This window comes from Calidris pugnax, unplaced genomic scaffold (assembly GCF_001431845.1).
Source record: "Calidris pugnax isolate Ruff unplaced genomic scaffold, ASM143184v1 scaffold225, whole genome shotgun sequence".
In the NCBI taxonomy this organism is placed as follows: domain Eukaryota; kingdom Metazoa; phylum Chordata; class Aves; order Charadriiformes; family Scolopacidae; genus Calidris; species Calidris pugnax.
This window is the reverse complement of record NW_015091072.1, coordinates 1920362-1944817: the sequence shown is the minus strand read 5'-3', so window position 1 is coordinate 1944817 and position 24456 is coordinate 1920362. Positions and strand designations below refer to the sequence as shown.

The 24456-nt window shown below is 46.2% G+C and overlaps 1 protein-coding gene across 1 annotated transcript; it reads left to right on the top strand.

Annotated features, from left to right (window-relative positions):
- The first annotated feature begins 44 nt into the window (after positions 1 to 44).
- On the top strand, positions 45 to 22844 carry WDR3 (WD repeat domain 3). Its single transcript, XM_014957272.1, has 26 exons — positions 45 to 376; positions 1952 to 2161; positions 2608 to 2726; positions 4429 to 4507; positions 4848 to 4943; positions 5413 to 5523; positions 6543 to 6644; positions 6765 to 6862; positions 7796 to 7891; positions 8205 to 8435; positions 9267 to 9360; positions 9735 to 9836; positions 13282 to 13367; positions 13812 to 13947; positions 14668 to 14724; positions 15349 to 15449; positions 15595 to 15706; positions 15822 to 15956; positions 17527 to 17577; positions 18235 to 18300; positions 18719 to 18811; positions 19373 to 19420; positions 20214 to 20257; positions 20750 to 20878; positions 21340 to 21433; positions 22066 to 22844. The coding sequence occupies exons 1-26, from the start codon at positions 206 to 208 to the stop codon at positions 22219 to 22221; spliced, it is 2817 nt and encodes a 938-aa protein (XP_014812758.1). The 5' UTR covers positions 45 to 205; the 3' UTR covers positions 22222 to 22844.
- Positions 22845 to 24456: the final 1612 nt, after the last annotated feature.

The window sequence follows — 24456 nt, the reverse complement described above, 5'->3', positions numbered from 1 at the left end:
ACCGGGGCCGCCCGGTCCCGGGCTGCTCAGCCGCCGGCTTCACCGCCTCACTTCCGCCATCACGCACTTCCGGTCTCGGCGCTGAGGGGAGAGGCGCGCGGCACGTGTGGCGGCCGGTGGCACCGGGCGGGACGGGAGGAGACGGGGCATCCTCGGTGCCTTCTTCCCGCCTTCTTCCCCCCGCGGCGCCGCTGCCCCCACCGCCATGGGCCTCACTCGGCAGTACCTGCGGTACGGGCCGGCCGCGCTCTTCGGGCTGGTGGCCAGCCCCCGGGGTAACGCGGCCTTGGTGGGGCTGCGCGGCGAGCGGGGCCGCTGCGTGGCGGTGCCGGCCTGCGAGCACGTCTTCGTCTGGGACACGCGGAAAGGAGAGAAGGTGGGAGCGGGGCCCTGCCGGGCCGGCTGCCTGCTCCGGGGGGCCGTGAGGAGGACGGGGGGGGTGCGGCGTGTGGTATTTGGGGGCCATCTGTAGCAAAGCTGATCGTTATTCGTGGGCTGCTTAAAACAGACGAGTGTCACAGAACGGTAGGAGGTTGGAAGGGGCCTTGGGAGATCATCCAGTCCAACCCCCCCTGCCAAAGCAGGTTCACCCAGAGCAGGCTGGACAGGAACGCATCCAGGGCAGGTTTCGAGTATCTCCAGAGAAGGAGACTCCACCACCTCTCTGGGCAGCCTGTTCCAGGGCTCTGCCACCCTTACAGGAAATGAGTTTTTCCTTAACGTTGGGATGGAATTTACTGTGTTCTAGTTGGTGTCTGTTTCTCCTTGTCCTGTCTCCGGGCACCACTGAAGAGTCTGGCCCCATCCTCTTGAAGTGCATCCTTTAGATATTTATAAGCATTGATGAGGTCCCCTCTCAGTCTTCTCTTCTCCAGGCTAAACAGACCCAGGTCTCTCAGCTTTTCCTCATAAGAGAAGTGATCCATTCCCTTGATCATCTTCGTAGCCCTCCACTGGACTCTCTCCAGTAGTTCCCCATCCATCTTGAACTGGGGGGCCCAGAACTGGACACAGTTCTCCAGATGCAGCCTGATCAGGGCAGAGTAGAGAAGGATGACCTCCACAGCTTCTCTCCCTCCTTCCCCCTGCCCCTTTTCTGCCGTCTGGGCACAGATTGAGATTTGCTTGTGGTGTGAATCTGCAGCCCTGAGTGTGCCCTGGCTGAACCTCGCTGTTGGTCTTTTGAGGTTTGCCTGTGATACTTCATTTGGGGAAGAGTAATTGCAGCCACAGCAACTGGGAAGCTGTTCCATCTTTAGCTGGTGACCAGTGGCAGCACTGGTCTGTGTGAAAATTCTGGGATGAAACAGGGATGTCATGAAGTTTGTGTCTCGGCTGTGGGCTTCCCATGTGAAAGTTGTATCCCACGGGTGGGTTGTGAACTTTAAGGACTTTGCCATGTGTTTTGTCCTGTCAGATTCAGAAATCACTGTAAGAGCTACTACCCACTACAAACTGAATTTGGGATTTGCTTTAGCAGCTGCCAGAGTGGCAATTGCTGGCATGTTGTTTTTAGAGATGCTTTTATCATTCTCACATTCTTGTGCGGTCTGTGGAAAAGCAGCTCTGTCCCATATCAGAGAACGGCCAAGCAAGTGGATGAGTCAGGAAGAAGTTTTCAGACTTAACTCTCAAACAAGATTCCTTGCTCTCTGACACTAAAAACACAGGGGCAGAAATTTGGACTTCTGAGTTCCAGACCTCATTCTGCACCAGTTTCCTGTTTGATTATGAGAAACTGCTTCCCTTCTAGCTGCTGGCTGCCTTGTAAAATGGGGCTAATGACACTGTATTCGGTGCAGGAAGCTGAAAAATAAACTTCTGAAGTGTCAGAAGCACTCAGTTGGAAATTCAGTAGAAGAGTAGATTATATCCTTTTTGCTGTGTAGGTATCTGGCTCTGACATGTCATGTATCAACATTATATATGTTTTGTCTCCTAAAAATTGCAGGTCCTTATCCTTAAGGGTCTCAAGCAGGAGGTCAGTTGCCTCTGCCCCTCTCCAGATGGATTGAACTTGGCTGTTGGGTATGAAGATGGCTCAATCCGTGTCTTCAACCTCCTAAGTGGAGAGGCGAATATCACTTTCAATGGACACAAGGCTGCAGTTACAGCCCTGCAGTATGACCATCTGGGTGGCCGGCTGGTGTCTGGCTCAAAGGTGAGGGTTACACACCTGGAGGACAGCCCTTTCATAGAGATTCAACATGGGGAAGGCTGACCTGCATTAAAGTGTTTAGTATTTTAAGTGGGCTATGTGGCCTCTGCCTGTAGCCAGAAGATGGCAATGAGAGGAGTTAGGGCTGCAAGACAGCAGTGGAGTTGGGGAGCCCAGGGCTGGGACTGCAGGGCTGGAGTGGAGATACTAGAAGAGCTGCTATGGGTAAAGAAGCTTGTGAGGTCAGGAATAGCGAAAAGCAGGGCAGAAGTGCATCTGTTGGTCTGAATGCACCTCGGGGGAAGGAATGTCACTTGCATTAATCATCTCTGACATTCAGATTCAGAGTGAGAAAGCTTGCTCTCCGGTAACCTTTTCCATCTCATAGGAGAGGTAGACATTTTGCAGGAACAAATGCCGGTCTCTTGGAGATGATCTGTCTGTTCCAGGATACAGATGTCATCGTGTGGGATGTCATCAATGAGAGTGGTCTGTACCGGCTGAGAGGACATAAGGATGCTGTCACTCAAGTCCTTTTCCTGAAGGAGAAGAACCTGTTGGTCACCAGGTGAGCCAGGCTAAGTGCAGTGGTTGATCAGGAAAGCAGCAGTGGTTTTTTGCAATTTAGACATCCAACGTGCCACAGCAATTTATGTTTTCTTTCTCAACTCATGATATCTCAGACCCAGCAGTATCTTAGAATATGATTTTTTTACGTCCACATATTTCTTAATTCTAGTGCCTGAATACAAAAAATGGTGAGTGGAATCCTGAAAAATAACGTTTGGAAAAGGGTTTAAGTTGCTGGTAAATATAGCAGCTTAGAATTACTGTAACAAGGAATAGTGATAATATTTTCACTATCTATGTAACCATTCTAGCTGTTTATTTTGAAGAATTTAGCACACTTACCTTGTGTATGTGTAGTTCACACAATATTACAGAAAAATTGCTTCCTAGTAAGCTGTAATTATAGTAATTAATTAAAAGATGATAGATTTTTTTTTGAGTTTTGTAGTTACTCGATGTGAGCTGCTAGTATCCCATTAATAATAAAGTGTATCCCTTTAATAATAAACGGTTAACAGAAGATACTCTTGCTCAAATATCAGCCAATTTTTTTTATTTATTAATTTTTCATCTAATAGTTTAATAGTAAAGTGCATGCAATCAGTTCAGTGTAAAATTATACAAGTTTCTTGTGCTTTGGTGTTGTTTCAAATCGAAAAAGTAGTATTTTGTTGGTTTCATAGATGATACCTGTTTGGTAATGCAATTTCGAGTCTTCGCAGTTTGGTTTTAGAAAAGCTTCTTAATTCTCTTGGTAGCTAAATTGAGATAAAGAATTCCTCTCTATTTTTTTCCTTTTATTAACAGAGTAGAGATGTTATCCTGTTTTTCTAGACATGCAAAGTTCTGCTTCCTTATTTTAGATTGGTTTTTTTTGCCCAAGCAGCAAAACCTTTGCGTGCAGAATATTTTGTGATATTTTCATATGTCCAATTTACAAGTACCTTTGGATCCTGTGTGACAAAACAGACAGATCAACAACAAATATGTAATCAGATTTTTTTTGTCCTGAGGGAGCTTAGTAACGGAACAAGTTTTATGTTTTGATTTATTTGAAACTTATTGAGGAAAAGAGACTCTAACAAAGTTACCAAAATTTAAAAAAGGTATTAATTTTTGTAGGGTGTACTGAAAGAATCTGTATGAGTGTTCAAATTACTTGGGTGCTCTTGTAATACTGGGGTGTTATAATATAGCCAGAAATGTTGTTTCAAGCAGATCTGACCGTATGGGGGCTTTAAAGGATTGAAACAGCTGTAATTCTCTCTTAGAGGAAGCAGCTCCAAATCACTGTTCAAAATGAAAGAATGTGCTTTTATTGTAGCCTGGTCAATGCACAGGTGTGGCACAGGTTTAGAATGTGGAAGGGGTTTTAGAAGCAGCTTTAGAGTGGATTAGCACTTTGCAGTTCACCCTAAATAGTGAGAGGGGAGGATGTGTGACACTGGGGCTTGCAGCTGCATCCAGAGGAGGAAGCAGTTTTCAGTGACTTGCTAGATAACCTTTTTGTAGCACCTCTGTATTGCTATAATATGTCTTGTGAAATTCCATGTCTGAGAAGCTGCTCTGTGACACATTGTGGCATGTTTTACATTTTTGTACTTCTGTACTTGTCAGTTTTGTACTACTGTACCACTTTTCTAAGCATGAGAGCTCTGGCAGTCTTTCCTCACATCTTGAGGTTTTCTTCTTTGTTCCAGCGGCAAAGACACATTGGTGAAATGGTGGGACCTGGACACACAGCACTGCTTCAAAACCCTGGTTGGACACCGTACTGAGGTAAAGAGGATACGTGTGTGGGGAGCTGTTGGCGTGGAAGGACTTTGGATTACATGTCATGTCTCACTCTGTGCTTTCAGGAGTTGTAAACTGGCGCTGTGTTACATTTTGCTTGTCATTAGGCTTTAGGGATGAGAAAATGAGAAACTTCAGACTTTCCAGGAGCTGTCATCAACATGCTGTGGGTGACAATTCCAATACAGATGTCCCCAGAGGAGGTCTTGGCTAGATCCAGTCTCTTCTTGGTTGCCATTTAAGTAAATCAATTAAAGATGCTCTGCTGTTATTATGGTAGTTAAAGGAGCCATAACCAAATTCCTCACATAGTGCCTCTGAACAGGTCTGGGGGATGGCTTTGATATCTGAAGAGAAGCGCCTGATCACTGGGAGTGCTGACAGTGAGCTGAGGGTGTGGGATATCACATACATCCAGGAGGTAAGATATTCTCTCTATAACCCCTCACAGTCTTGCCCAGCTGCTTGTCTTTGGACTAAGATGGGACTGGAACGTGTTAAATCTGATTAATGTTCTGGAAAAGAGAGCCAAAGCAATATTTTTGCTGTCTGAGGGGTCCAGAAGCTGCTCTTGGGATAGACTTTGCTGTTTTCTGTGTTTGAGCTTTCAAGTGAAGCTGTGAGTGCTTCCAGAACAGTATTTCTAGAGTGTGTCAGATCTTCCTGCCTTCTGGCATACATCTAGAGAAGACAGTCTTGTGGGTGGATGATAAGCAGGGGAGGACATGAAGTGTTTGGTGCCTACAGGCATGCTGTAGGCTGTTCCTTTGTTGCAGTATACGCTAACCACTTCTTCCTCCAGGGAAACACAGTGTGAGACAGAAACCAGAACACCATAGCTCCTGTGGTTTAAGATAACTCCTTAGGGTTTTTTTTTTGTCCATGAACAGGTAAAAGATCCTGATGAGCCAGAATCCAAGAAAATCAAAGAGTCTTCACCTGGAGCAGAAGGAAACACTGAAGAGGATGAGACCCTAGAGATGGATGAGTGTCCTGAGGAAGTAAGCTGTTTTCCATGCTGTCTGGGATGGTAGTATTTAAGCCCATTTGCATGGTGCTGCTTGCAGAGCCAGCAGGAGTTTTAGAGTTGCTCACACATTGCTTCTTTGCATTTGTACACTGAGTGTCATATTTATGCTGTTAGGGACAATGTAGTAGTTCTTGTCTTGCTTCATAACATCTTCCTCAGCAGCAGTTGCTGCCTCATCTACCTGCAAAACATCAGCAGGAGCATGTGTGCCAAAACACATCCTTGAGTTATTCTCCACCGAAAGCTTTTTCTTTACCATCTGTTTGCAGAGGACTAGCAAATGTTTAAAGTTCGACACTGCTAACAGCTCTTTCATCAAACAACATGGGAATAAAATAGTTACTAGCTGGTTTGCAGCTGCTGAGTTGAGTGCTGATGCTCAGCTTTGCAGGTCAGTAGCAGAAGCTGAGAGGTCAGAGTTGCAACATCACAAAACATAGTGTGAGATTTGATTGCGGAAAGCTGTTCCCACTTGTGCTGCTGGTGGAGACTTTACTGAAGCTGTCTTTTTGGTAGAACTTTCTGGCGTCCTCCTCAAATTTCAGACTGTAGTTTATGGTGGATACTTGACCTTGTTAAATACTTTTCCAGCTTCCTCTCCTGAGGATTTCTCTCCCTTCAGCTACCTGTTTAAGAGTCTCATTTCTCACCTTTTCTGCCTCTTCTGACAGAACTGAGCTCCGCTGCCTTTGTAGCATAAAAATTCAGCTCTGTCCCGTAATGGCTGTGGTTTGCCAATAAAGTTAAGTTTTTCTTCCACTGACACTGTCAATGATTATTTTCAGCTAATATGCAACAAAACATAAGGAGATAAGCCTGTAGCTCCTTGTTTTGTCCCTTGATTATCCTTGCTAGCTGTTCTACCAGGGTCCTGTAGGTTCGTTTCCACCTCTTCTCCTCTTGACTTCCCTTGCCAGTAAGGTTTCTGAGTTTGCTTGAGAAGATCACTTGACCTTTTAAACCAAAGCTCTTCTCCTTCTTTCCCTATAGCGCCTCGTAAAGTGCAGCAAAGTTGGATCCATCATGCGGGAAGGGAGAGACCGAGTGGTTACTCTTGCCACAGACCGAACAGGCAAGATTTTGGCCTGCCATGTAAGTAATGGGGTGGCTCTGCTATTGAGCTGTAGAGGGAGTTGTTAGACACCTTGGGTAATTTCTGTAAGGGCTAGTCAGGGCTTTGCATCCCTTCAACTTCGTTTGCTCTGTTTCTAGGGAACAGATTCTGTTCTGGAAGTGTTCTCTGTCCTTTCTGAAGAGGAAATCCAAAAGAAATTGGAAAAGAAAATGAAGAAAGCAAAGAAAAAAGCCAAGTAAGCAATTTTTTTGGCGTATTTGAATGTTGTCTGTGTCCAGAAGTGTAGAAAAACACTTCAGCAGCATGACATAGTGGTTGAACTCCAAGCTGCTGTCATTCTGCCTGTACTACCTGTTGTATTTTGGGGTCACTGTTCCTGTACGGCCATGGTGCTTGTCTGAACAGCACTGCTCTTGGAGATTAGGGAAACGCCTTTCTTTGTGAGTTCTCTCTCTGCAAAAAAAGCTAACGTGTGCAAAGGAATGGACAAAAATGGGGTTTTCAGAGCTGCTTACTTCTACCTGATGTTCATATTTACACTGCGTGGTGCATCAAATAAAGTCTTTGATAGGATGTACAGGAATGAGAGTTTCATCTGAGAAGTCAGAGTGACTCTGATACCTCATCTCCTGTTTTACAGCAGGCAGAGGTACTGGTGAGAGCTTTCTTAATATTTACTTCATGTTAAGTGTCTTAACAAGGTGCCTCAGAACAGCCCTTGGGGAGAGGTCTGGCTCCAGGGTAGAAACTGAAGCAGAGGACATATGAATCTAGAGATGCATTTTGGCAATGGCTGAGGACTTCTGGTGAATGGTAGAAGTTGAGGAAAACTGATGAGGATGAAGATCCTCAATGAGGATGACTAATCTCCCTCTCAAACACAGCTTTCTGTTGTCTGTTTGTACCCATCTTTCTAATGCACCATGTTGAAGTGCTTTGGCTCCAGAGGAGTTGCCTTTTCTAGGACAGTTTGTCTCTTTGATAGTCTGCTTACCAGCATGAAATTCACTGTCTCACCCTGTTCTTAAATATAGTTAGCACTGCTGGATAAGAAGATGGTTGTTTTCAGTAGGCCAAGCGGTTTTCTTATGTTATTCTCTGTCCCTGTGTTAGTTTGTGGTGGCTGTGCCGAGTTACTTGACTGTCCTCCATTATCTGACATTTCTAGACAGAACTCTGAAGAGGAGCCTGAAAAGAGTGTGGAGCTGAGCCTGCAGGAGGAGATTCAGAGGGTCACTAACATCAAAGCTTCTTCTAAAATCAAGTGAGTGGAAAGCCTATTGTAGAGCTGTGGTTATGCAGCTGCGTGGGGATATTATAAGGGGAGGTGGAAGATGTTTCCTCCTCAACATCTGTTCAGCTTGGAGTTGGAGAGGGGCCTGCCACAGTCTGCCAGTCCATTCAGATCTCTTCCACTAGTGGTCCCCTTCTTGCACGCCTCCGTGGCTTAGTGTGCACTTGCTTGTGGTGTGCACTCAGTCTATTTTCCTCTTTCTCAGTTGTTCTTGATATTTGATCCCTCCTACATTGTGTCTTACTGCCCCTGTGTACAGCTCTGATTTTGTCTAATCAAACAGGTCATTTGACTTAATTCTCTCTCCAAAAGGAGAGCTGAAGATCGTACTGCTGCTCCAGAACAACATCATTGAGTCGTACCACCTGAACCTGTCAGCACAAGTCCCACAGGCTGTCCGGGCGTCCAAGATAACCATTGGAGGCCACCGAAGTGATGTCAGGACACTGGCTTTTAGCTCTGACAACATTGCCATTCTCTCAGCAGCTGCAGAGTCTGTAAAGATTTGGAACAGGTACTCAGTCCAGTTGTGTCAGTTCCCTCTGCTCTATGTGTCTCAGTCTCCCAGAACTCAGGGGTGTTGTGTTCAGAGAGGCAGAGATAAGGAAGAGGGGATAATGGAGAAATATAAAACAGTGAATGAAGCGGAGGAAATAAATAGAAAACTATTTGACTTCTTTATTAGGGAAACTGAGAAGCTATAGAGCTAAAACTCATAAATAACTCATGGACTTTGATGCTGTAGAGCAGCACTGCTGCTAAGGTTGCTGGCAGATATGGAAAACCAAATCTCTAAACACAAAAGTCATACATAGCGGTCTGGTAGAGACTGTATTTTCTTGGTGGTTTTTTTCATTTTTAGTAAGAAGTACTAACTGTTAGCCTAAATTAGCTACTGCCTATTTTTTAGGGAATGTGTGGGTTTCATGGCATCTTGTCTGAAGGATCTAGTATTAGACTGAGTAGGCTGCTGTTTTGATCCAGGGTGTTGTCTCAGTGTTTACTGAGTGGTGCTGATTCCAAGCTCTGTTTCCTTTGAGCATGCCACCTTATACTCCTCCTCCCTCTCCTGAATGACAGGAATTGGTGTTTGAGAACAGGAGCTCTGTCCTTGCTCATAACAGCAATAAGTCATGATGGTGGACTGTGTAATGGCATGATTTCATGGAAGATGCTCTTAGCAGTAACGCTGGATAGCGTTTGGGCCATAGGATGTGGTCGTGGTGTGTCTTCTGGCCTCAGTGGAACAGACAGCTGTGGGCAGAGGCCATTCTGGAGCATGTCTCACTTAGTGGGCCAGATTTTGTGTGTGATGAGAGATTTTAGGCTCTGCCTTTGTCCACAGATCAACCTTGCAGTGCATAAGGACAATGGACTGTGAGTACGCGCTCTGCTCGCTCTTTGTCCCAGGAGATCGGCAGGTCATCATTGGCACCAAGGTAAGTAGTGTCCTTCTGCACTCCAGACTGCCCAGGTCTGGAAATATGTTATGAAAATGTCATTAAGGCAGCTGTGCAGAAAATGCATGTTGTCTCCTGATCTGGAGTACTCTGGTTTAGGTGTAAAAACCTGACAGTCAGGTTCTGCTCTGTTCCCAGTCTCTTTATGTAGCTCTTGTGGCTTGAGCTGGAGAGCTGGGGAAAGCTTGGGGAAGACCTTGATGGAGATCAGGAGTTTGGCCATCTGTGTGTAACAGCCATTGAAGGAAGTTGGCTGTTTGGGAGATGGGTGGCGGGAGTGTTCTCCTGCTAGAAGCTATGGTGTGTTGTGAAGGCAGAGGGTTTGATTTTTCCTCTGTGATGTGTCTCCTCAGACAGGGAAGCTTCAGCTGTATGACCTGGCTTCTGGGAGTCTGATGGAGACACTTGATGCTCACGATGGGGCAGTGTGGTCCATTGCTCTTTCACCAGACCAGGTAACTCATCCACCCTTCTAAGTGTCATCTGTTTGCACATCTTTCTGTGTTGCTCCATTCTATAGTGCTGTGTTTGCAGAGCTGATGGGAGTATGGGAACCCTCCCCATCCTGGGAGGTAGAGGATGCAGCTGGTAGCATCTAAGGCCTTTAACTGTGGATACACGCACAGCTTGATGAAATATCTCTCTAGTTGTGCGGCACATGGCAATGGGTCTTTGGGCTGAGGGAGCCATCCTCATCATGTCATCTGGCTTCTGCATGAGTTGAGAACACTCAGACTTCCCTGGTGGAGTCCATGTGTGCAGCAATACATGTCTTGTGGATGTGTTCCAGCTTGTGGAGAGCTTCAGCCCCTCATAACCTGCTGTAATGGCTTGCTATCCTTCATGTTCGATTTGCTGCTTCTTTGTCTGCTGGATTAAAGATCTTGTTAACATAGTGATGCTTTTGCTTTGTGTTGCACTCTTGTTGAGTGACCAAATCACACACCCCATCTTTCTGATGATAATTAGGCTGAACTTCTCCTGTCCCTGCAGGATGCGATTTTGAGGCTTTTAATTTTTGTTGCAGTATTTCTAATGTGTCCCAGGAGATCGGCAGGTCATCATTGGCACCAAGGTAAGTAGTGTCCTTCTGCACTCCAGACTGCCCAGGTCTGGAAATATGTTATGAAAATGTCATTAAGGCAGCTGTGCAGAAAATGCATGTTGTCTCCTGATCTGGAGTACTCTGGTTTAGGTGTAAAAACCTGACAGTCAGGTTCTGCTCTGTTCCCAGTCTCTTTATGTAGCTCTTGTGGCTTGAGCTGGAGAGCTGGGGAAAGCTTGGGGAAGACCTTGATGGAGATCAGGAGTTTGGCCATCTGTGTGTAACAGCCATTGAAGGAAGTTGGCTGTTTGGGAGATGGGTGGCGGGAGTGTTCTCCTGCTAGAAGCTATGGTGTGTTGTGAAGGCAGAGGGTTTGATTTTTCCTCTGTGATGTGTCTCCTCAGACAGGGAAGCTTCAGCTGTATGACCTGGCTTCTGGGAGTCTGATGGAGACACTTGATGCTCACGATGGGGCAGTGTGGTCCATTGCTCTTTCACCAGACCAGGTAACTCATCCACCCTTCTAAGTGTCATCTGTTTGCACATCTTTCTGTGTTGCTCCATTCTATAGTGCTGTGTTTGCAGAGCTGATGGGAGTATGGGAACCCTCCCCATCCTGGGAGGTAGAGGATGCAGCTGGTAGCATCTAAGGCCTTTAACTGTGGATACACGCACAGCTTGATGAAATATCTCTCTAGTTGTGCGGCACATGGCAATGGGTCTTTGGGCTGAGGGAGCCATCCTCATCATGTCATCTGGCTTCTGCATGAGTTGAGAACACTCAGACTTCCCTGGTGGAGTCCATGTGTGCAGCAATACATGTCTTGTGGATGTGTTCCAGCTTGTGGAGAGCTTCAGCCCCTCATAACCTGCTGTAATGGCTTGCTATCCTTCATGTTCGATTTGCTGCTTCTTTGTCTGCTGGATTAAAGATCTTGTTAACATAGTGATGCTTTTGCTTTGTGTTGCACTCTTGTTGAGTGACCAAATCACACACCCCATCTTTCTGATGATAATTAGGCTGAACTTCTCCTGTCCCTGCAGGATGCGATTTTGAGGCTTTTAATTTTTGTTGCAGTATTTCTAATGTTGCTGTAATTTTTTATTTTTTTTTTTTTGGCTGGTGGCCCCAGGGTCTGGGTACACTGTGCATTAGGAATCATGCCAGTACCAAAAGCACCAGTGCCTTTTGTATCCACCCAGGCACTAACTTAACTCTTTTGGTGATAGTTCTGCAGTGGGAATTTGTAGTCAAATAGTAATCCACTCTGTCCCTCAAAGCCCATTTTGGGGGACTGCTTCACAGAAGGCATGTATGTGGGGCTTAGATCTTTGCTTTCTAGCATATAAATTAATGGTTTGGCTCTGTTTGGGCACTCTTTCTCCAGATTGATTGAACAGCTCTGACATTATATAGATATATTAAATTGGTTATATTTCTAATAATCCACAAAATTTGTAAGCAGTGTAGTGTCAAGTTACTAGGTGTTTCTCATTTAAAATTAAGCTTTGGAACCTCTTAGCTGGTCTTTAATCTGCAGAGTATGTGCTTTATTGAACTGTATTATCCTAGTTTTGTAGTGAAAAATGTAACACAAGACTAAGAGTCATGCTTTGCATGAGTAACACTGTTACTATTATCCACTACAGCTTTAATTTTAAGGAAAATTAATTTTCTATAAGCTAATTTCTCCATATTCAGTTTACTTTCTTTACTTGATGGAACCTACAGTTACCTGTTAGTTCTGTTGACCATGCTCACAGTTACCAGGCCTGCCTGTTTACTCTGTCTGAATTGTGGTGTTACGTTAGTTTCTTCTTGGATCTCCAGTATTTCTGGAGTTACTGAGAATGGACATGGACAGTTAAGCAAGTACCTCGTTCTGGTTTGTAAAAGTCTTGGATTCAGGGGATCTGAACTATCAATTTAAAAATTTCTGACATTGATAGCTGCTTTTTTGACAGACTTGTGAGTTTTTTGAACAGTTTTTCATCTCTTTTGTAATGTGATTACAGTATGTGGCTTTTCTGTGAGCACAACAGATGGGAAATGTTTACTGAACCCATATTTACTGAGCATTGCTGTTTAATGGTTCTCATACTTCCCTCTAGAAATGAGACATTACTACTGAGAAGATTTTTTATTTTTAAATTTTATTTTTATGTTCCCATTTTACCTGCACCCACTCACTCTATTTGACCTAACTACCCTGGCTGCAGAAATCTGCTTGTGTCTTTTACTCCTTGTAACAGTTTTCTCCATTACCACAGCTCAGGTTCATACTAGTTTCTGTCAACTTCTGCTTTTTTCTGTTTGTTTTAAATGCCTTATTTTTCTTACATGATCGTGTTGCACTAGAAGCTGCAGCGTTGCAGGGGAATTAAAACAATAGCAATAACCTGCCTGGCATTCATTTACTCCACAGCCTAAAACATACAGGATGGATTTTACCCCTGTTCTTAGTGTAAAAGTGCTTAGTTGAAGTGTTCTTCCTTTAGAAGGCTGCACTTGTGCATTGGTGGAAGGGGGTGTGCAATCCAGTAACAGCCAGAGTGTCTGCTCGTCCACAAAACACATGCCCTTCATTACCTACAGCTGAGATGATTGCTTTCAGTCCCAAAGTTTCAATCAGTATCTTGACTTACAATTGGCATCTTTGTCTTAGACCTGCCTGCCAGAGCTTTTTAAACTGTTTTTGCTCCTGGTGGTGTCCTCTTAGTCATTAATGCCGTGGGAATGGGGGGCATTTCAAAAAAACTCCTTGTCTGTTGACGATTCCTTGTCTCTGGAATTTTTCTGTAACTGGGTTATAGCAAAACTGGTTTCATGTTAATGTTACGTTTTTTCCCTGCAGCGTGGCTTTGTGACAGGAGGTGCTGATAAATGTGTCAAGTTCTGGGAGTTCGAGCTTGTGAAAGATGAGAGCAGTGTTCAGAAAAGGTGAGAAAGTAAACCTTTCTGGAGTACATCCAGCTGCAGTATCCATTCTCATTGATGGATGTTCTGGCTTTTGCTGCGCACTATGAAAAGTGCCCATGACATGTTCATGGAACACGTGGAGTAGAGTGTGAGCTTCGTGGTGTTTTGTGAAGGTCTGAACTTACCTGGGGAAGGGCATTTGCTGCATTCTAGTCCCTTGCTTGTGTGTGTGTTTAGCCTCTACTCACAGGAAGGGCATCCAGATCATTCAGGGGTAAATTTAGCAGTGAAATTTATCAGCCTGCAGTGCTGTGCTTATTTCCAGTTCGTGTCCTAATGAGGAATTAGGTGCTATGTGTTAGATAACTTGCTTTCCCAGGGTGCAGTGTAGGAGTTGTATTCATGCCTCTTCCCAGTTTGTTTGTTTGGGATAACAATTGCTCTTTTTCCTCTTCTTGTTGCCAGGCTCTCCATGAAACATGTGCGCGTCTTGCAGCTGGATGAAGATGTTCTCTGTGTGCGGTACAGCCCCAACCAGAAACTGCTGGCTGTCTCCTTACTGGATTGTACTGTGAAGGTTTTCTACGTTGACACGCTCAAGGTACGTGACCAAATGGGCTGTGAGGTTGTGCAGGGAGTGATGTAATTATATAGCCTGAAAGATCAGGAATGTATGGGAAAAGTGTCTTATTTATTGCAGGATGCTAGTAAGAATCAAAGTGAGATCATGCATCCCACTTCAAGTACCTGTTTGCTAGCAAACCTGACAGAACCATGGCTGGCCCACACTGGGGAAAAAAGTCAGGTTTTCGTCTGGAAAGTGTAGAGTGAACCTGCAGGCAGCAAGGTTCACTCTAAACCCTGCGGGCACGGTGGTACTTTAGAGCTGTGGGGCGCTGTAAGGGTGGAGGTGGATGTGTCACACATGACATTAAATAAGACATAGCAGAGGCAAAGCCTCGGGGAGGATAATCTGCCCTGTAAGTATGTGTGGTAGATTTTCGAGTTGTGTATTAGCGTGTGAGTGTTAGAGAATGACACAAGACAGATTAGCACTGGCAGGTACACAAAGAGAAACAGGGAGAAACTCCATACTTAGTGGTGATGAGCACCAGAGTTAGTTCAGCTTCCCTGGGTGATTCCAGTCTCATCTCAGTTCTGCCACGATGGCCCTGCTTCTAACTGTGTTTGGGGAAGAATGAAGGTGGGGCAGTGCTGGAAAGACAGAGCTCCTGAGGTAGAGCAGAACTAGCCTGGAGCTTGAGATTTTTGCACATTGCCACCCAATATGTCTAACCAAGACACCTTTCTTCTGCTTCAGTTTTTCCTCTCTCTGTATGGACACAAGCTGCCAGTGCTGTGTATGGACATCTCATCTGTAAGTATCATTAGGGCTGTGAGTGTGCTGCAGGTGCTCCTGACTTAGCAGTTTCTTGATGGGACACAGCGAGCTCCTCCTGATCCCGCAGTCTGTGCTCACTGGGAGGGGTCATGGATTAGCATGAGAAAACTGACCCGGGCATTTTGTGAGTGGAAACCAAAATGCTGTGGGGACTCCCTACATTCATTTTAAGAGGTACAGCCTGCTCTCTGCTGAAATTACTCTGCTGAACTGTGAGTGGAGTCTTGAGTTCTTCGTTAGTGGCAGCAGAGAGCAGGTGCTGAGGTGGAGCAGCCTCTTCGTGTCTCTTCATTCTTGGAGTGCATCTTGCTCTGGGGTGTCCTTGGAATGAGGCTCATTGGAAGCCAAAAATGTCAAGATATAGCAAAGATCTTAAATGCCTGCAGAGGTTCAGAAAAGAATCAGGGTTCTGTTGGTGAGCTGTGCCAATACCACAAGAATGGGCCACCCTGCTGAGAGGAGGGGGAGGGATCAGGAGGGCATGTGTCAGGAGCCAGGTATCTGCCTACCCAGCACTGCTTAGTCACTGGTTCACCAGCAATTCCCCATGGAGCTGCCAGCCAGCTACCCACACCTTCCTCTCTCTTTTTTGCTTTGTAGGATGGGACTCTAATTGCAACTGGTTCCGCTGACAGGAATGTGAAGATTTGGGGCTTGGATTTTGGAGACTGTCACCGCTCTCTCTTTGCCCATGACGACAGGTCAGTCAAATCCTACAGCATGTCTGGGCTATCTTTATCTCCTAAGGCATTGTGATCCAGTAATGACACTTTTGTCCAGTATAGAGTTGGGGGGAGGTCTGCAGTGTTCACCAAATGGGTGAATTTGAGCCTTTTTCCCTTCCAGTGTGATGTACCTGCAGTTTGTGGCAAAATCCCATCTCTTCTTCACAGCTGGGAAGGACAGCAAGATTAAGCAGTGGGATGCAGATAAATTTGAGCACATCCAGACACTTGAGGTAGGAAGTTGTGGATGCTGTTGAAAGGAAGCATTATCCCTGCATGAGCAGCACTTCCCTCAGGGGCTGGGAGCTGGGTGGTGCTCATGTCTTACCTGTTCTCTCTGCCATGCAGGGGCATCACCAGGAGGTGTGGTGTTTGGCACTCAGTCCCAATGGAGACTACGTGGTGTCGGCATCCCATGACAAATCCCTGCGCCTCTGGGAAAGGACAAGGGAGCCACTTGTTTTGGAAGAGGAGAGAGAGATGGTGAGAGTGTCATCCTTCCTGCCAAAGACAACTTCCTGACTTGTTTTCTCCCCAGCAGGCAGATTCCTCACTTTTCACTGTGGAATAGCCTTGCTCCACGCTTGGCAGACTTGCTCATTACTAACAGCAGCCTGGTGTTGAGGTGCCCGGGGTTCACTGGCATCTTTCACACGATGGGACTGTTGCCCTGAGCTGTCTGGAGACAGCACCTCAGATGTTGCTGGTGCTCTCCTGTCTATACTGCATTGCAGATGCCTGACTAACATGCTTTCTGCTTTGCTTCTCTCTTGCTTCCCAGACTTTTCTACGGGTCTGTTGGCTACATTCTTCGAGCCTCTCTTAATCTCTTGTGCTCCTTTCAGCTCAAGTGTGCTTTGGAGGCAGCTCAGTAGGTGGCTGTTGTGGAGTGATGGAGAGCGCTGCTCCTGTTAAATTCAGTTTGTCTTGGTTTCCTGTTTTCCAGACATCAGAGGTCTGTTCTATCTCAATAGCAGGCCTCAGAGCTCAGGGATGCTGGAAGAAGCCCCTTGTACTCCATTTGAGTATGTATTGTGAGGAATTGTAGACTCACAGAAGGACTTCAACAGGAAGGAAGCTCTGGGGGTCTCTAGTCCAACCCCATGTTCACTGTAGGATAACCTTAAAGCTGTATCAGACTGCTCAGAAACTTGTCTTGATACATGAACATCTTGAAGGAAGAAGATTTTCTAGGCTGTTGGAATACCTGTTCCAGTGCTGAACCACCCTTGGGGTTGGCATCCACATTTGTTTCATGTATCCAAGTGGTAATCCCTTGGAACAGTTTGTAACTCTTGTATTTTCACTGTATTATTCAGAGGAGTCTGGCTCTGTCTCCTCTTCTTAAAGCAGTTATCAGTGCACAGTGGGGGGAAGGATGTAGCAGCATGTGCAGAAGGTAGGAGTGGATATGAAACCTGTGATAAGTGTTTTGGGTTTTTTGTTGTCCCAGCCTGTTTGCAGGGAGCTGAGGTGACCCTTAGGCAGCAGTAGTTGATGCCAAGTAGTTGGTGTGCTAGGAATGATGGTGATAAAAGGAGTGACAGAGATAACTCCTCTTCCAGATGCCAGAAAAGTGTGTTTTGGGTGAACTTGACTAACAAGGTGGGCATGAATACACCAGCAGTGAATTACACACTGATGGGGCCCTGTTCATGTGAGAGTTTCCAGACAGGAGGCTCTTTCCTCTTGCAGGTTAGGACAACTCTGGGACTTTTCTAGGCTTGTTTCTGCTGTGCTGTGGGCCAGGTGGAAGGTCTGGTGCTGAATTGCTGTTGTCTCTGTCTCAGCTCGATGGGCTGTCTAAGGGCTGTTCCTGTCTCCAGATCAGAGACCTTGATTTCTTTCTGTCTGGGAGATTCCGGAGTCCTCTGTGGAGCTAGGAAAAGTGGGCATTTTGCACTGGCATTGTTGATCTCTGCTGATTGGTCCTGGTTTTGCAATGACTGCATGAAGCTGCAGGCTCCCTTGCTCAACCAGTCTGGAAGGGGTTTGGACCCTTGCTTGCTGCCTGCTCACCTGTGTTAATGTGTTGTGTTCTTATCCACTGTAGCAACGAGAAGCTGAATATGAAGAGAGTGTGGCAAAGGAAGAGCAGCCTGTGGTGAGTTGTACTATTTGAGTATGTGTCGGTCTGACAGTACAAAGTCTGGAACAACTATTTCTGTAAGAGGAGAGGATGATAATTTTCTTTCTTTGAGGAGGTGCAGGGGGGGAAGGTGCTGCTGAAGCTGTGATTGCCCCATGATGGAGTTGACTCTGGTACTTCCTACAGATAACTTCAGGAGGGCATGTGGAGCTGGCCAAATGGCTGCACTAATTGTGGACACTGAAACACTGCTGTGTCGTTGCCCTTCTTATCTCCCCAGTTGAGGTCCACACCAGCTCTGTACTGAGGCTGGGCTGCCTTCTGACAGCTGCTTCCAGGTCCATGTAGTGCAGGATGGGTGGGGAAGCCTGATCCCTCTTGCTCAGGTGCTTGGGTTGTGTTGCTGATCATTTTGACACAGATGGGATCACTCGGCCTCTTGTTGGCAGAACAAGAGGTGTGTTTACCTGCCTTCCAGAGCTCAGTGTTAGCACAGGGCCTCTGTTCCTGAGGAAGAGCTGTGCACTTGGGAAATCCTGCATTTCCCCAGATAAACGACCAGTTTAGGGAATGGGGCTGATGTTCTTCCTGGTATGGACTGTGGTCGGGTGCAGAGAGTGCCTACGTGTATCAGCTGTGGAAGGAGGGAGCTGCAAACTCTGTATTTTTTAGGTGGCTGGAGAGACACAAGGAGAGACAGGACTGGCAGGAAAGAAGACTATTGAAACCATCAAAGCGGTAAGATTGTGTGGGCCCACCAGCATTGCTTTGTGCGTTACAAATCTCTCAAGGAGGGGGCCTGTCACGGGGTCGGAGCATCAGTTTGAAGAGGAGTGAGCTGTGCTGTCACATAAGGGCAGATTGCTTCTGCCTACAAAAATAGTCTTCCTGCTCTATGGCCAACAGGGAGGGTTCTGACTTTGAAGAGTCACACAGCAGAGAGCACTCGAGGCAGTAGGGGGAATGTGGATAGTGTTTGACATCTTCAAGACATGGTGGATGTGCTCAGAGTAGTGGTGTGGTCTGGAGCAGAGGTTATTTTCCAAGCATAATGTCCTGTGATGCTCCATGTCAGCCCCTCTGCTTCCACCTCCGCTTGTCCAGTTGGACTTCAGCTTTGCTGGTGTCACTGATGTGCTGTTCTTGTGCTGCACAGGCTGAACGGATCATGGAAGCTATTGAGCTGTATAGAGAAGAGATGGCAAAACTAAAGGAACACAAGGCCATATGCAAAGCTGCAGGAAAAGAGGTAAAAAACTGAGGAATGTACCAATCCCAAGGTGTGTTGAATGTATCCTTCCCGCTCGGGTGGAAAGGCTCAGCATGCAGATAAAATCAAGACAACTGGAAACAGCAGACATGTGCTGAAATCTTTTGGATAACAAAATGATGGTGTGCTCTGGGGTGTGGTTAGTGATATGTTCATTCCAACGATCTTTATGTTTAAAGTCACACTAGGATGTAAGTTTTGTCCCTGGGAGGGTGTGCTGCTGCAAGTTCATCCCAAAGCCTAGTCTTTGCCTTCATCTCAGCACTCCTTGCTTAATAAGGGTCTGTGATATAGGTGGCAAAAGTGACAAGAAATGGAAGAAACTTCTGACATGTTTGAGTTAGTCATATATACCTGAGAATGAGATTGCCTAGTAGCTGCAAATGAGGCCTTCAGCAATGTTCTGGGGAGGGTAGAAGTGTGGGACTTGATGAAAGACACTTGATGAAAGCTCTCTTCTCCTGTGGCTTAAACTTTTCTCTGTGAATATGCATTTGTACACGCATACCTGCCTCATTCTAACCCATTCTGTGTCTCCAGGTTCCCTTTCCTGCCAATCCCATCCTCCGTGCCTATGGAAATATCACAGTAAGTGGAATGCCCAGCCTGCGGGCTGTGCACCATTCTCAACTGGAGTGGGGCTGGTTGATTTACTAGTTGGGCCAAAACACTGAGTTGCTGTGGGGAGGGACGACTACTTGGTTCAACTTAAATGAAAACTCAGCACTTCTGCTTGTGCAAAGTGAACACAGTTTGGGTTTTTTGTGGGTGGTTTTGTTTTGGGTTTTTTAAATCTTGCTTGTGTGTTACAGAAGTTTAATCTCATCAGGGTTAAACATAACCCTTACGGTAGCCATGACCTTATCACATACCTTACCATGACCCAGCAGTTTATAGCATTCCCAGAGATATGGGAAAGCTAGTTCAAACCTTTCCTGTGCTTAAGGGCACACCTTCTCACTGCCAAGAGGGTGCAGTTGTCACACGACAGCATATTCCAGAGGAGCTGTGCCATCTTACACAAAATACCTGAGTTTGTGTAAGGTTTCATATGTATAATTTGTCTGTTTCACCAAGCTTTTTAACTAGTTTGTACAAGATTCATTGAGCTGAGCATGAGATGATTTATCTGGTTGAATATAAATTAGATTTTTCACAATACTCTTCACCAGTTTAGAGTATCCTTGAGAAGGCTGGGTTTATGTTTCGGGGAGGGAGAACTTCTCAGACTGGCAGCTGTCTGAAGCTGAAGGTGTTCCCTCTGTTATATTCAGCTTGATCTGTCCATCTCACAAGATGTGATTGCATGTTTTTAACTGGGTGAAATGGACCTTAAGGCATGCATTTGATGTGCAGAGCTCCTGTCTTTCCTCTGTTACAGCCTTCTGCGTACGTGCTAGAAGTTTTCAAGAAGGTCAAGTCAAGGTGAGTCCCAAGAGCCTCATTGCTGAACAGGTTTGTGACTGAGTACTGGATTTCTGGGCCCAGGACTGGCTGGGGTCCTGGAACGGTCTCTTGTGCTGGGTATGGGCAGTGCTAGAGAGCCTGGAGTTCCTGGCAGCTTCCTTTGGAGCGTGCATGGAATTGGGGAATGGAAATTGTTCCTTCCATGGGAAGTGTTGGATGAAGCTTGTGTGTGGGGGTTGGCTGCTAGGAGATGCACATGTATGTGAAGAGCAGTTTGGGGGTGCTGAGGAGGGAAGATGGTGTGCCTGCTCCTGGTGCCAGATGATGTCTGCTGGCCTGGGCTCTAGTCTGTGCAGCTGCACTCTGCTTTGTGAGCAGCCACAGATCAGCAGCGATGAGCGCTTAGCACAGCTTTTGAACCAGAACCTACCTGTATGGAAGTGTTTCCTGCTCATCTGTAGAAGTGCAGTGGCTGAGACTAATGTTTCTGTCCCTTTGCTTTCTCCTCAGTGAGCTGGAAGAGTCCCTCCTGGTGCTGCCCTTCTCTTATGTCCCTGACCTGCTTAGACTCTTCAATGAATATATTCACCTGGGTTCAGAAGTTGAACTCCTGTGCCGAGCTCTCCTCTTCTTGCTTAAGTGAGTCTTTCATAGAATCATAGAATGGTTAGGGTTGGAAGGGACCTCAAAGATCATCTAGTTCCAACCCCCCTGCCATGGGCAGGGACACCTCCCACCAGAGCAGGTTGCTCAAGGCCACATCCAGCCTGGCCTTGAACACTTCCAGGGATGGGGCATCCACAACTTCCCTGGGCAACCTGTTCCAGTGTCTCACCACCCTCAGTAAAAAACTTCTTCCTGAGATCTAATCTGAATCTTTTTTCTTCCAATTTAAAACTGTTTCATCTGCCCAGACAGATCTGCTGTCCAGAACCTGGAACCAAGGAAGCCCTAAGAGGTCTCTGGTCACTGGTGGGCTTGCCGGTTCCTCTGGGCCCCTCGTGCTGGTGCATCTCATGAACTCACTTTGTGCCATTTACGTGAAGAGAGTCACTCCTAAGAACAATGCTGTGACACATCACTGCCTTCTTTGTTCCCAGGATACATTTTGGGCAGATCACAAGCAACCACATGCTGGTGACAGTGATAGAAAGTCTGAAGAAAACCACCATCTCCAGAGTCAGTGAGGCCCGGGTGAGTGTGGCACCCGCCCCTTTTCCAGGATATGGGATAACAGGATGGGCCTGTTATTTGTTGCTGTGTGGGAGCGTGTGGTGTTTGGTGTCCAGTGGGAAATTTGAGGGTCTGATCCCATTTCACCTTCATCCTGTGCAAACAGGCTACCTTTTCCTTACGTTCTTCCTGATGTGAGACTACCCAGTGATGAGCCTGCGCTCATGCTCCCTCCCTCATTTATCTTGGTTTTTTTTGACCTATGTATTTGGGCTTTGGCTTGCTAGTTTCTAAATACGTAGGAGGTAAATAAGCTCTCTATTTCTCTTGGGCTTCTTTGTGGGTTACTAGTCTCTCAAATAATGCAGACCATGCACCTTGTCATAGGCAACTTCAGGTGCCTGCCAGCAACTTGTCTTTCAGAAAATACAGTGGATTATAGCTGCTCTTAAGAGAGGACTGTGGGGAACAGAGGCAGGAGTGACTGTTCTCCTGCTCAGATGAAGTTTACACTTTAAATAATGTTCCTTTATTTAAATCTGTGAATTGTCTTGCTTTCATCACCTCTTAGTAGAGGGTGGCTGGTGCAGGACCCTCTGGCCCTAACAAGCTTGAGATGTGCCCAACAGTGTGGTGCTGGTCTGTCTCTACAGGATGTGCTGGGATTCAACATGGCAGGGCTCCAGTATCTGAAGAGGGAGATTGAGGCCAAGGATGAGGTGACATTTTTTGCGGATGCTACGGACCGTTTTGAGGAGAAGAAGAGGAAAAGGAAGAAGAAAGAGAAGATGGTTCTTGCAGTGCTCTAGCATTTGCTGCCCAAGACCCAAAGCACCTGGATGGGGTCATGTAACCTCAGTGCTGGCTGTGGAAGTGTTCTTGTGGCTGAACATCTGTGATGATGTCCGGTGACTGAGACCAAGTCTGTCCCCTCCCCATGTGGTATAACCCAGCATATAACCCCAACTCAGAATGGTTGTCTCTGAGATGAACTCTCTTGTCTGCTGCAAATGTATGCAATTGAACTATTTCTGAGGTGCCTGTCAAAGGTACCTACTTTTCCTTCAGTGGAATGCCTGTTAGAAATGGAGTTGATTTCTCCTACCTCATTCTGGCAGCGTTGACCCAATGGAGTGCATCCAGCACATGGACTGCTGGTGAGACCATGCTCTATCCAGAGAAGGCAGCTGGCAAGATTTGATGCTGGTTTGACACCTGCTGGTGGTTTGTGGCAGGTGGCTTTGCCCAGAGGCTGTAAGCACTGACTTATGCCAGAGTGTGAGAACATGGTCTGCAGCCACTCACCTTTTAGTGGGATGGGGAAAAACAGGGCTGCAGTCTATTAAAGACATATTTTTATATGCTTTATGTGACGGCTTTGGTTGTGGAGATTTGTCCTGATATTTCTCTAGTAAAGCCTCAACTGCCTTGCCCTGTGTGTCAGTTCTCAAAAGATATTTTTTTTCCCAGAGAATGAAATCTAGGGGAGCAAAGGAAAGGGCTGCCATGCTATTCTGTAGAGGTGGCAGACTGAGCAGAAGATGTGTGGGTTGTTTGCATTGTATTTTCTCCAGTTCCTAGGAATTGCACTGAATTGTTGCAATGTTGTACTTGTCCTGTATCAGATAAAATGACTTATTTTCACAGCTGGGGCAGTGGGGCAGGATAAAGCCAGCAAGTCTCTTCTGCTGTTGGTAAGTTATTAGTTTGTAGTACATGCTGTCTTTTTCACCTGTAACCACAGGTTTGGTGGATGTGGTGGGGGCTGCATCTGGGTACTTTGGTGATTGTTGGACTTATGTGTCTGAACAGGTACTCAAAGCTGGACTTGTTTCTAACCCAATCTTCATAGGGATTTTTAATTGCTTCCCAGCTGTTACTGACTACTGTCTTTGACTTAAGTTCTCTATTACTAGCAATTATGCACAAGGCAGACAGTTCAGTTGGTCAATCTTTTTGCAGCACCTCGGGTGTAATAACCACACCTCTTACAGTAACTGTTGTTAGCAAATAACTTTGTCAGGGGCCTGGGTTTTTTTTCCAGCAGCACTTCATACTGTAATTCCAGACTCTTTATGGAAGTAGCAATCTTCATATAGCTCTGCCAGTTGTTTCAGGGTGCCTCTATAAATTTCTGTTTGTCCAGATAGGGATGAAACTTGTGGTCAAACAGCTCCACTCAAACATGTCTCCATCCTGACCTACTCTATTCTGATCTGTTCCATCTTGTTGTGTTCTGTTCCATCTTGTGTTTTATTCTGTTACTCCTCCTGAAGGAGACCCTCCTAAGAGGGATTACTGCAGTGGGGGGAGAGGAGGCATTGCAGGATGATGAATTGTGTTGGTAACCTCAGTTGACCTCTTGTATCCACCTCAGCTGCTGCTGAAATGGGCTAGCCTGCTGGGGAAACAAAAGTGTTGCAAATGGAGGGGTGGCTCATGACACCACAGTGCACCTTCAGCTGTGATGACTGAGGGGAGAGGTACCAAAAGGGGAAGGCTGACTCCTACACCTCTGTGTGATATGCTCTGCTTACCTCAACACCAAGGAGATAACTGTTTTAGAACTTAAGTAATGAGCTGCTGTTTGGTCATCCTCTGGGAGGCCTGGGAGGAAAAAATACAGCCACAGGTGCAAATGAACTCAGGAACTGATGACAAGGATGTAGATGGTGGTATAGAAGAGTGACTCAGGATGCAGAGTCAGTATCTCGTGATGATGACAGGATGTCTCCTTTGATACAAGTCGGAAGAGTTGGAATTCCTTCACATTTGTCTCTGTTTGCTGTCACTGGGATTTAGGAAGAATCCTTGGAAGAAAAGGTCTTTGAGGTGGTGGAAAATGGTTGTCCTCTCTCCACAGGTGCTGACACAGGCTTCCCCACTGAACTTTCCTTCAGGTTCCCTGATTTGTAGCACCTGTGACCAGTCTGTACCAGCAACAGTGGATTGCCTTAGTGCCCAGAATGTACTCCCAAAGTAGACTGATGTAGGACTCCTGGCTGTGTCTGCTGAAAACTGAAAAAACTGAAAAGCATCAGGGC